At 49.4% G+C, this 12,583-nt stretch overlaps 1 protein-coding gene across 1 annotated transcript; it reads right to left on the bottom strand.

Annotated features, from left to right (window-relative positions):
• Window positions 1–1,437: 1,437 nt before the first annotated feature.
• Window positions 1,438–12,078, bottom strand: NRIP3 (nuclear receptor interacting protein 3). The gene is made up of 6 exons (XM_062495017.1): window positions 11,905–12,078; window positions 5,516–5,695; window positions 4,824–4,906; window positions 2,072–2,211; window positions 1,642–1,694; window positions 1,438–1,539 (listed from the first exon to the last, which is right to left on the bottom strand). The coding sequence occupies exons 1-6, from the start codon at window positions 12,076–12,078 to the stop codon at window positions 1,438–1,440; spliced, it is 732 nt and encodes a 243-aa protein (XP_062351001.1).
• Window positions 12,079–12,583: the final 505 nt, after the last annotated feature.

The following is a 12,583-nucleotide window of genomic DNA, read 5'->3' as shown; positions in this document are numbered from 1 at the left end:
TGTCATCAGAAGAAATTCATCAGGTTTTCCCGACTGTTTGTAATAAAGAGGACACCATATAGAAAAGTCCAGAAAATAAGCACACATTTGTTTCTCAAAACCCATAGATAAACATGATAATATCTCTAAATTACTGGCTACAAACAGGATTTCATTTAGCTCTACTCAAGCTGTAGCCTAGTACAAACATTTTCAAAGCAGCACGTTGCTGTTTCATCTGGAACAGCTGCACAGGATTTCTTTGATATCAAGTTCTTGGGTGGGGATGGTGTTTTGATTTTTCTCTTTATGCCTCCAAACTGCAGAAATGAGAAGGAAAAGACATTTAGTAAAACATGCATTTTTAATGAGAAAAAAAAAAGGGGCAGGGGGGTGTCAGGGGGAAGCAGCACTAAGAAATAATTTATCATTGCAGTGGTGATAGAACCACACTGTGTCTCTCCCATCTGTTTCAAAGGAGACAGGGACACCAGCCTGTGGTCTTGCATGGGTCTCCCACAGTGTTATACCTGGCACTCCCAGGGCTCACAGGCTGCACCCAGGGCCACCAGCTGGCCCAGGCACAGGAGCAGGGACCCCTGTGACCCCACACTAGCCTGTACATGCCTCCTGCACTCCCCGGTGCCCATGGTTGATGCTGACCTACATCATCCACCAGACACACCTTCTTAAGCAGTGAGCAAAGGTGTTTTGGGTTGCTCATCACAGAAATGCAAAGCCATGTCAGGCACTCAGTCCCTGCCGGTTTCATGGGTCAGAGGCAGGAATCAGTGATACATCTCTTATATGCATCTCTTATTTACAGCACTCAGCAAGAAACAGCCCCATGCAGTGCCTGGGAGGATGGGGTTTGCCCTGCCTGCTTGCCTGCAGAGCCAGCCACCATGGCTACACACACATTTGAGAGGTGCAGCACATATTTGTCTTTCTTTAGGGAGATAAAGCTGGAAAAATCTGGGACACCAGGAAGAGCTGGAAGGAGGGCTGCTGGGGTAATGCAGGAAGAAGTGCCAACACCATTATCTCCAGACAGGATGTCTCTCTCAAACATTCATGTGGGTTTGTCAGCCTTGCTTCATAAATGTTTTCCAGACAAAGATTTGTTTGCAAACACTGTCAGATCAGGCCTCAAGGAGTCTTCTTAGTGACCTCCAAAAAGTACATTTCCTAAGGCATTCCCCTGTGCATGTCTTGTCAGACACTCGCTTTGATGTACAGTGTTTACTAGAAAACAAAAGCAGTAAAAGCTGACAAAGGCTGCTGAAAAATCCAAGGACTCCATTTCAAAATTTGATGAGCTGATGAAAACAATTTCTTCTGGGGCCATTGACCTCTCACTCGCCTCCAGCAAAGGGTCTGGCAGCTCCTGGGTGGCCCTGGCAGGGGACACTGCCAGCAGGCAGAGGGATGCACATGCAGATCACCTCCCCAGACTACTTACTGCTCTCCTGCCTCAGCACTCTCAGTGCTCACAAATGGGATTTCTTCCCTGTCCGTCTGCCCCAGAACGAGGTGGTGCTTCTCCATGTTTATGACACACTGTAGAGAATAAATATCCTTAGGTAAAAGGGAAAACTGCAAATTAGAGTGGTCCCAGCTCCCCCATCAGCATGGGTAAGCATCCTGCTGGAAAACTCCTACCTTCAGAGACTTCAGTGTCTGCAGCCCGAAGGAAAAGGGTTGGTCATTGTCTTCTGGAAAAAAACAGGGCAATTCAGATTTATACATTCAAAATGCCCTGCTGGGCTTTTTGTCAGTGACTCCATCCTTCCTTTGTGGTTGCTCTGCTAAACAAAACCCTGTTTATAAAGGGCCTGACTCCAGAGGAGAGCAGGAGGGCACAGGATGGCAGGAGGGCAGGAGGATGTGCCTGCAGGGAGATGCAGTGGTTGCTCCATCAGCATGGCAAAGCCAAGCTCGCTGAACATATCCTCCCCCTTCCCTCTGGGGGGGCAAACAAGAACTTCCCCTATTTTAATTTTAACATCTTCCTAAAGCTTTGTTTTTCCTGCTGGGGTAAGAGGCAGTAGAGCCCAGCCCACAGTGGAGGACCAGAGGGTTACACACTCACCCACGATGAGGGCAGCGCACTCCACGGGGACCGCTCCCACCATGAGGGACAGACACTCGATCTGCCCCATGGCTTTCACCTTGCTGGGCAATGAAACCATCTCGTCTTCCACAGGGAGTGCTTTGAGATGCTCCTTTAACCTGTGGGCATTGAAAACACTCCTGACATCAGATGGCCATGGCTTGGCTCTTCCAGCAAGGAGCAAGTGGTGTTTGGAGGGTGCTTACACCTGAAGTGCTCTGAACTTGCTTGTTTACCATGCTGTTGTTGGGAAGCTGCTTCCCTGGCAGGTTCTCTGGGGGTGCTCTGCAGGCAGCCAGCAGCCCACACCCACATCAGACCACAGCATGACCCACAATGCAGCCCTGGGGCTGCCCAGGCACAGTTCTGTGCTGGATTTTGGGTTTTACCCAAGGAATCCCTCTCCTCCATTTTCTCGAGACTTGGGGAATAATGAATTGCTTCTAATGCAGTGAGGGTGTAGGGAAGGGTTGGTTCATTCTGGCTTTCACAGCTGGAGCTGACACTGTGTCCCCACAGAATCATAGAAATGCTGAGGTTGGAGCAGACCTCTAAGACTGAGTCCAGCTGTTAACCCAGCACTGCCAAGGTCACCACTACACTGTGTCCCCAGATGCCACACCCACACATATATTGAACACTTCCACACATATATTGAACACTTCCACACATATATTGAACACTTCCAAGCATGGTGATGCCATCACTTTGCTGAGCAGCTTGTTCCAAGGCCTGACCACCTTCTCAGTAAAGAATTTTTTCCTGATACCCAAACTAAACCTCAGCTGGCACAACCTGAGATCATTTCCTCTGGTCCTGTCACTCATTACCTCACTCGAGCCTCCTTTCAGATAGTTTAGAGAGTAATAAGGTACCCTGAGTCCTCTTTTCTCCATGCTAAACATGGTTCACATCCAGGGGGCCCAGTCTGTGTTTATTAGTTTGTTTGGTGCTGCTGCTGGGTTTGTTCAGAGGAAAAGGAGGACAAAACAATCACATTCAGCCCAAAGAAAAGAAAAAAAGATGTCAGAGATACCCTCAGGTACAGCTTCTATGTACACCCTTTGAAGCAGTCTGACAATACTAATTAATTATTTAGCTTCAGTTTCTCTTTTAAACTGAACAAGAGTCTAATGGAAAGGCCATTTGAGGTGCTGATCTCTCCCTCGGATAAAAGCCAGATCAATTTTCAGCTATTTGAGGTTTCTGCTGAGCCGCATTGCAGCAGCACACGCGTGTGTGTGTCTGTCTGTCTTGAGTGTCCATCTGTCCTGGGGTGCCAGCCCCCTCAGAGGCTCCAGGACTGAGGTGGGTATTGCCCACACCATTTAGCACAGGTGCAAGGACAGTGAGGGGTAGCAGCAAAAAGGAGCTGGATCCCTTCTGCTGCTTTTTTGGAGTCTGGCCTTAAAAATCAGTAGGAACGTATTAATCAGAAGTTTATGAGTTCCTTGGCCACCTCCTGCACCTCCTACAGCTCCACAGGGGATTTCTCATCCTGGCAGCCCATGAGCCTACTTTGCTGCTTTCCTCAGCGTGAGGGCGAGAGAGTGACTGGCATCATCACAAGGAGAGTGATTGGCATCATGACAAGAGATTTAAAAAGTTTTGAAAAAGAAAGGAGAAATTGAGCTTGAGCATCAGACACACAAGTGCTGCTTTGAGGCACTGAGTCCTCTGAGACCTGGGCAGCAGAAACAGATTCTGCCTTCTTTCCTCAGTGCTCTGTGAAGAGGCAGGGATGCTGCAAGAACTGCACCAGACACATGTTAGACACACAGGTAGCACAGGAACTGTCCCAGAGTATGAAATCCCTCCAAATGCCATTGTGTGGCTGTCCTAAGCTTGGCTGAGCTGCTCCACAGATTATGACGAGGCTGTAGTAAGTACAGCCACGTTCCAGTCACTTAGCACTACTGTGCAAAGAAGAAATTAGTGTTAGGACAGGAACAGGCATCATTCATTCAGGGCCATGCAGTAGTACTCGGTGAGCAGGTGTAATTTTCTTTTTTTTTTTTTCATAATTACCACAAGTTAGCTGCAAAAAAGCAATGACTCCATGGGAATAAAGTGCCAAAACCTCTTTGATATCCTATGAGCTGATGCCTGGTCCTGTCTCCAAGAGATGAGAGAGAGTTTTGCTGCAAATGGCTGTCAGTCACCTCTCTAATAATCCATAAATACATTCTCTTTTCCTTTAACCAGGAGAAATTTGTAATTGGGACAGTATCAGACAGCCAGTTCTGAGAACACGCATACTCACAGCTTCTTTACACGGGGTGCTGGGCCAGCAGTGCTGCAGCCACTGGTTGGAGATATGCCCAGCAGCCTGGTCCCTGCCCTGCCCTGCCCTGGGAGCCTGCAGAACTGGGCTGGGCTGCAGCCTCACGCCTGCCCTGGGGCACAGAAGGCTGGGGAAGGTTCAGCTGTTTCATGAGGCACTGAGTGACGAGCAGAGAGTAAGAAAACACAAGTGCATCCAGTCCTCTGAAGGGATTCCCTCAGAGGTAAACAGGGTGGTACCAGCAGTTTTCTTTTCCATCTCCCTGCCATTTAAGATTGCAGCAGGATTTGGCTATAACAGGGGGGTCAGGGGCTTACCCAGTCACATCCCAAAGCTCTCCCTTCCAGAATGACCATCACTGACATGGGCAAAGCCCCAGCCCCAGGACACTGCCTGTGCTGCCAGGTGCCATGCTCCTGCAGAGCAGCAATCTGCCTGGATATTTACCCCAGCCTGTCCAGGCAGGCAGATGACATGAGGTTGTGCTGTGAGCCAGTGTCCACCACGGCCTTCAGCTCCTTCCCCGCACACTGCAAGAGCAAGAAGAGATGGGAAATGATGTGTGGGATGCAGGATGAACAGCAGAGTGTCCAGGAGCTCTCCTCGTGCCAGCTCATCCTTGCTCCCCTGAACACTCAGATGCATGTAGGGTCCTGAGCCCTTCCCGGCTCATTTGCCCCTGCAGAGAGCAGATGGGGGCAGTCCCAGGCAGGAGGGAATACTGTGGAGGGTGAGAAAAACGAATGAGAATGGGGCTAAGGAAGAGAAATGTAAAATTACCCTTGGGCAAAGAACATAGAGATGGCAGTTGAAGAAAACAAGCAGGCTGTGAGCACAGGGATTTGCCACGGATAATTACACCCCAGCATTTCAGCATGCTGCCCCAGCTGAGCTGTCCCCTCTGCCCTGATGTGTAAGGGAAGATGCCCATCAGACCAGTTTTCTCTCTGATTCCCAGGTGGGCATCTCTGCCACAGCAGCCTAGAGCTGCACAAGGAGTGTGTCCCCACAACTGTGACAGTCCCACGGGAGCACAAACCTGACCGGGAAACATGGAGAACAAGAGCACAGCCTGAGACTGTTGGAAATAAAATCTACAGCAAAAAAACACCCACAAAAGGCTGTGGAGGGACTATTACCTGGCAGCTCACCACTATGAGCTCTTCATCCTCTCTTTTCCCCCAGCTGCCCAGTTTGGTTTGGTTCAGTTTGTTGGTCTGTGATGAGAGGTCACCCTTTGGAGTCCAGCTGCCTCGGCTGCCTCGGAACTTGGACAAATTTGTCTCCATCAGGCGCTTCTGCAGGATGTTATGTGGTTGCTTTAAGAAAGAACACACACAGAAGAGCAGGGTGAAGTCAGAGGAAAGCCACACAGTGGCCTATGTCACCAGACTGCCTGTGGTGCCCATGGGCCAGCACTGCTCTCACAGGAGGACTGCCCTAAACTCTTACTCTCCCTAATTCCCAGACTACCATTACTGTTCCTAGCTAGTTCTGGCTGGCCTGTTTTTGACTAAAAAGAACTTGGTTTTGCAAAGGGAATAATACTTTCAAACCTTTGAGACCTTGGAGGGATGCCTTTCTTTTACCAAACTCAAATTCAAGGTTTGATTGCATATAGATAAGTCTGGCCTTTTCAAGCTGGTGTTTCATCCATAACTGCCTTCATCTCTTGATGAAGGGAATTCTGTAGTGATGTGAAAAATTAGGATGTAACAAATCACCTTTCCAATGATACTCACCACCTAAGTACAAGGAATGTCTAAAATTGCTCTCTGTGCCTCTTTCCTCTGTACTTTTACTTAGCTGCTAAGGGTGGCTGAATGGGACCAATCCTGAGTGCCATACCACAAGAGGAAAGGGAGAGGAAGGAAAGAGGTAAGATGGTCTGAGGCAGGCAGGTATTCTCCCAGAATTCCCAACACTTCTCTGTTTCTCTTTCATTTCTATTTGCTCTGGGAGAAGCATGTTGCCTCTCAAGATCTCCTCCAACCTCTTTCCCAAAAGCCTTTTTATGTTTAATATTCGTCGCAGATGGATGCACACACTGCTGGAGGTGAAATGACTCTGCCTGATTATTTGTTCATTTCTCTGCTTGGCTAATCTGTCCTGCCCATTAATGCCTTTCCTTCTGATTTTAATTTTTCCATGGTGAGACATTTTTACTGGCTTATTCCTGAATTTGTGCATTCAAGTTAAACATGCCTGTGTGTCTGCAGAGTCATCTGAACCAGTAAACCTCCTCATCCCAAGGGAATATCAGAGTCAGGATAAGCTTGATAACCTCGGGCTCCCCAGGTTGGCCAGTGCCCACCCTTGTGCACAGCATGTTAAATAACATCACTTACAGAAGTCTAATGCAACCTGGCATCATCCTAAAATAGCTGCAGCCACGTTGGCGCTTCAGATCCCGCTGTGGGCGCAGTGCAGGCAGCGGAGCTGGATCTGACTGCTGGGATGGGAGGGGGGACCTGCAGCCAGCACCCAGTGGTCACTGGGATACATCAGCTCCTTGTCTCCCCACTTTCCACTCTTCTGATTTCTGCTACTTGAAATAAAATCCCATGGCCATTTTGGGTTGCAAGTGCTGTGTCTGACCAGCCCACGACGGAGCATGTCCTGTGCATAAGCAGTAACTCTTGATGGGGAGGAATCAGATCTGACATTGTGATGCCTTCCCAGTGAGGCCAAACAGCAGGAACCAGTGTTACTTAACTGGGTTAAAGGCAGGCAGACTGGCTGCACTGGTACTGGGGCCTGTGTGGAGGGACAAGCAGAACAGTTTGGAAGTGAGGGCTCCCTTGTGTGAGGCAGAGCCGTAGGTGCACAGTCAGCACTGTGATCACCTCCAGTGCTCCTCACCAGAGCAAAATGCAAGCCAGGGTTTTCTGACAGTGGATGGGATATCCTTTACACCCTTTATGCTTGACTGCAGCTCAGGAACACAGCCAGAACGCTGATTGTTCGCATCTTTTAGAAACAACAAAATAAAGGTTAAGGGAGTGTAGAAGTAAGTGGATGGAGTTCACCCAACTGGCCAGAAGACAGCCTGTCACACAGTGGGTCACCTCCTTGTGCTCAGCCCCACTCAGGCAGGAGGACCAAGAGAAGTTTCTGAATGGCATCAGCCAGGACAGTCTGGGTGCTCTTCTGATCTGCCTGGCCTCAATCTCCAACACACTCCTCATTGATATTTTAACTGTCAACTACCATTGAATTCAACCTAGTTTTCTTTAACTACAAGTTCCCTTATGGACTGTTAATCAGTAGCATATATGGGTTTTTTTCAGGCCCTGGTTTTCATGACTCTTATATGGGATCCAACACCAAAAGGAAAAAATCCATCACTCAGCAGACACAAGTTACCAGCACAAATGGGATTGTCTTTTGTTGACACTTGCCCTTCTGAAAACCACAGCAAATCTTGCCTCTGGGGGTACAAATATTCCTTATGTTGTGCTCCAATACAGAAATAATCTGGCAAGAGTGGGCTGAAAAAGGTTCCCTGCAGCACCATCCTGTCTCAGGCTATTAATTTGTTAGCTTCAACTTGGATTTTCCTTGACTCTTGTGTGCAACAGAGTGAGGGATGTTAGTCACAGAGATGACTCAAGTGATGGATACGTACTTGGTAAATGGATAATGTGCCAGGGGACATTTACAAATGCACATTTTGCTGGCAAATTGCAAGCAGACCATGTCTGGGAGGGAGGGAGAAGAGGAAAACCTCCTCCTGACAGTAGTTGGGAAGGCAGCTGTGTTCTCCCTCCACTGTGGGCCTGGGAGTGTTTGGAGGAACCCCAGATTATCTGGTACAATATTCCTTTGCATTGCAAAACTGTTGAAAGTTTTATAAAATATAAAATGTTACATTTCATTCTGACTGGAAAAATAGGTTTTCCTAGCATCATTCAGCACTATATAAACACAAATCAGGATTTTTGAATTTTTTCTCCAACCCTGAGATTTGCAAAAACTTATTATCCCCTAAAAATATCACAGTGAAAACTCAAAAAAGTGAGTGGAGACACCGTCTATTGCTGACCTTATTTATCGCTGTCTGTCAAAAGCACAAATAATTCTGCCCAGCTTTGTTCCTCTCTGATTTATAAGCAAGTGCATTGCTGCAGCTCACACTATTCATTTCTCTGGCAGTTTTCCCTCTATTTTGCTTCTAGATCTGGGGATAGCAAGACCCATCAACAATTTCACTCAGCTGGACATGGAAGACAGGAAAGACTCCAGCTCCCCTCCTCCAAAAAACCATCTCAGGAGGTTTGCCCTCTCTTCTGTACCTAGAGAGTAGGGGGGAAAAAAAAAAAAAAAAGAGTTTTAATGCATCAACAGAGCTAATCTCAAGAAATAATTTCTCTCTCTTCTTTCCATCCTTCATCCAAATTCACGTGTTCTACCAGCATCCCGTGCTGTCAGCCCCTCTCTCAGGGTGATGAGGTGGGACAGAGCTGCCCACTTCACCCCTGTGTGCCCAGGCAGCAGCCACCTCTCTGGGCAAGGCACAACATCAGAGCTCCTGCATTTTGGGCAGGACACACCAAACTCTGGGGCGTGCAGAGCAGGGAAGTGAGGACACCTGAATGCCCTGCAGTCCATCCAATGCTGCACTAGCCATGGTAAACTGGGGCAGGAGCTGCAGGGCACCCAGGGCTGTGCTGAGGGTGCCCAGGGGAGGTCTGAGGTCATGATGGAAGCAGGAAATGCTTTTGTTGCTGTTGCTACTTTTGTTACTATTTATGACTCTTTTTCCCAGGTTGTCAAACTATGTGGAACTGTTCCAGACAAAGCTGCTCCAAACTGGCCCAGTGGCTCCAGGGGCCAGGGACAAGTGTCAGAACACCAGAAGGAGCTGCAAGATTTTTTTTTTCCTTCAGAAAAGAGGCTAATACAGGGAAGAGGCATCAAAACAAAGTCATTTCTGTTCTCTACATCCAGCCTGACATTTGCCAAATTCAGCACATTCTTTGCTATAGCCTGGTGTCCTACTGGACAGAGTGGAGTATATAAAGAGAGTGAGGAGCAAGGGTTCAGTCTGAGCCAGAGTAATTCACTGGAAATGATGAAAACATTGAAACAGATGATTGCAACCAAGATTTATCAAACCTGCCTGTGCACAGCATCACTGGGAGAACTGCTTCAGGAGCTGAGTAATGGCGCATGGACCAGCACACGCACCCTGGTGACCTGCTGCTGCTTCGCTGGGCACAGTATCCCCCACACCATGGCCAAAAGGAGGGGGATTTCTCCCCAAAACTGGAGTGCTTGCTGCCAGCTGCCACAGTGACAGACAGGATCTGTTCTCACCACCTGTCACCATCTCTGAGGAGCTGTTCCCTCCTCTCTGCTCCTGCCAAGGCTGGTGGAAAGCCCCCGCAGGAAACCCTGCATTAATAACGCTGGTCACGTCAGAAGCCCCTCCACACACGTCACCAGAGCTGCCAGGCAGCTTCAGGCACAAAAACGTGCTGCATTGTGAGGACATGCACAGCTACTCACAAGGGAGACATGCAAACACCCTGGGCCAAGACCTCTGATCCCTCTGCCTCCTGATCATCAATCCCTCTGGGCATGGGCTCTCAATGTGAGGCCATGCCAAAGGGAAATCCTGTATTTTGGAGGGTCTCCAGTCTCAGAGAGGCACAGTCTCCCACTCCTCCTGGGGACAACCCTTGTGACATCCAGGCAGCCACAGCAGTGGGGACACACAGTGTGTCCTGTGTGAGGGGTGAGCGTGGCAGCGTCGCTTTACTGCGACACAACCCACGGACACATCTCTGAAATTCACGGAGTCCTCTCTGGGGCTGTGGGAATGGGCACCTGCCGATGCTCCCTGCACACCCCGTGGGGCAGGAGGCTGTGGCCAAGGGAGCCCTGGCCATACGCGCCCACTGTGCCATCAGCCCCCACTGCAGCATGGAGACGAGGGGGATTTTGCAGTGGGGTGGCCCCACACCAGCTGGGTTCTCACCCCAACCCCAGCCAGAGACCCATCCCAGCCACAGTAGCCAGAAGGGCATCTCACCTCTGCCTCATTGCACCTTCCTTTGGTTCTCGGAGGGGGTTGGGAGCTGTGGCCCTCCCCAGGGCTTTGGCACATCCCTGGAGAGAGCCCCCCACGCAGATCCTCCTTGCAGGGACTGTGGGTGCAGCAGGGGTGATGCTGCAGCCATGGTGCAGGAGCAGGGAGGACACCGCGAGGGACGTTTCTGTGTCCAAGGTGGTGCAAAGGAACCCCATGCTCTGTCCCTGGTGCTGGTACAAAACCTGGTCCTCGCTCTGCAGGGCAAAGGACTTCAGTTCTCAGTGTCCCTGGCTCCTGCGACCTGTTGCTTCTCATCTGGGCAGAGCAGAACCCACCTCAGGGACTCAGTCCTGCTCACTGGGAGTCACAGAGCCACAAAATGTCATTTAGACTCTGCTGATAATAGTGATAATGCCATCCCTCTCTGAAAAGCACTTCAACTCCCTGCTGGAGAGCTGCAATTCAGTGGTGACCAGGAAAGCTCCTTCTGAGCCCTTTCCTGGGCAGGAGCTTCACTTCCTACAATTGCAAAACACTTGGGATATAAAAAAATAATCACCTCTACGTGCACTGCAGAGAACAGCCAACTCACTCCTCTTGTCTCAGGCAGGCAGAGCCAAGCCTAACCCAGCTGAGCAGGAAGGCTCTGACAGAACAAAACAATAAAATTAAAAAGATTCATTTTTGGATTTCAATGAAACCCATATCCAGCATTGGAAAAAAGCAAATATTCTTTTATGAGGTGCAACATTTTTTCAACACTTGGGCAGAAAAAAAACAAAACTGAAGGAGCTTTCCTTGATAGACGTGTTTTCAAAATTTTCCTCCTTATGTCAGAACTTTTGAGTTACAGTGAAATATCCTTTTCCAGTAGAGAAAGCTGAAACATTTGTACAGTATTCAGAAATGCTCTCCAGCCCCCAGACACGGTGAATAACACCAAGTTCAGGATCACATAGATCACTGTATACATAAATATCTTTAAAATTATGTCTCTTTGGTTTTAAAAATCCCATATATGCATTAGCCTTTATTGAAGCATGATCTTGACAGTTCCATATTTTGAAATGCCAGTGACTACAGTTTACTGAATCTTAATGTGTTGTGTGTATATACAGATCACAGGCCAACATGTGTGTGTATGTATGCATTGCATGAAGCCATCTTGACTTACCCTGACCCAGAGAGGAATTTTGTACTGCGAACAGTATGCCATTTTCATGCAAAAGTAAAAAATTTTAAAAAAAAATTAAAAATGCTATTTATTCTGAGTGCCAGGCATCTAAAAGTACTTACTAGAAGAAAACAACTGCGGTTATAACTAGCATCATATTTCTGCTCCCTTCCTTTTACATACAAAAGTCCCATATTTATAATCAGTTTCCACATGCAACCAACTTCTCCTAAACAGAAAAACAGCGTGAGGAAAGACATAGACACTGCCCTACCAGCTTCTTCAGCCTCCTTCCAATAAACACAATAGAGCCTTACAGTATCTTTCGAAGTCCCCAGCTTCTTCAGCCCGTCCAGAGGGAGGAGATCTGCAGAATCCTTGTGGATAAACTGAACCGCCTGCTTCATCCTCCTCTGCTGGCGGAGAGACGCCGCTTCCCTGATCTCCACTTCTTTCCGGCTGGGCTCTGTCAGGATCCCCGAATAAAACATCTCTCCGCCCTCGAGCGGCTCTCTCCTTGAAGATGCGCGTCTCGGGGAGCTGCGAGGGGAGGGATGCTCTGTCGACTGCGCTTTATAGCCGGAGCCTGGTGACGTGCGGAGGCCGGCAGGTAGCTCGGCCGGAGGGGCTGGGCACATCGCGGCCCCCGCAGCTCGGGCAGCTCCGAGGGGATCGCTCAGCGCCGCCTCTCCTGAACGCCACGGGCGTTCCAGGGCCGCCCAAGGCCTCCCGGGCAGGAGAGAGCAGCGGCACGGAGCTTTGAGAGCTGCCCGCAGCCCCCGGCAGGCACAGCGGGACTGCCCGGGGCGGGGAGCGGGAGTGCCGGGCTGGGCTGATGCAGCCCGCGGGGGCTGCGGGAAGGGCTGGCTCCTGATGCTCCCCGGCGCCCCTGGTCCCGTCACAGCAACCTGGATCATCGCCGGCCCCTCGAGCGCCCAGGAAAACTGTCACAAAAGTTGTCCCGGCCAAACTGGGGCGCCTTAAATGTGGTTTTAC

This window comes from Cinclus cinclus, chromosome 6 (genome assembly GCF_963662255.1).
Source record: "Cinclus cinclus chromosome 6, bCinCin1.1, whole genome shotgun sequence".
Lineage (NCBI taxonomy): Eukaryota > Metazoa > Chordata > Aves > Passeriformes > Cinclidae > Cinclus > Cinclus cinclus.
Note: the sequence above shows the minus strand (reverse complement) of the source record. Positions and strands in the feature narration are given on the sequence as shown.

Excerpts from the sequence above, each read along its gene's own strand:
- NRIP3 (XM_062495017.1), bottom strand. The coding sequence starts at position 12,078 with ATGTTTTATTCGGGGATCCTGACAGAGCCCAGCCGGAAAGAAGTGGAG. Across the intron at positions 4,907-5,515 it reads TCATAGTGGTGAGCTGCCAG|TGTGCGGGGAAGGAGCTGAA; the intron begins GTAATAGTCCCT and ends TTGCTCTTGCAG. Across the intron at positions 1,695-2,071 it reads GTGCGCTGCCCTCATCGTGG|AAGACAATGACCAACCCTTT; the intron begins GTGAGTGTGTAA and ends GTTTTTTTCCAG.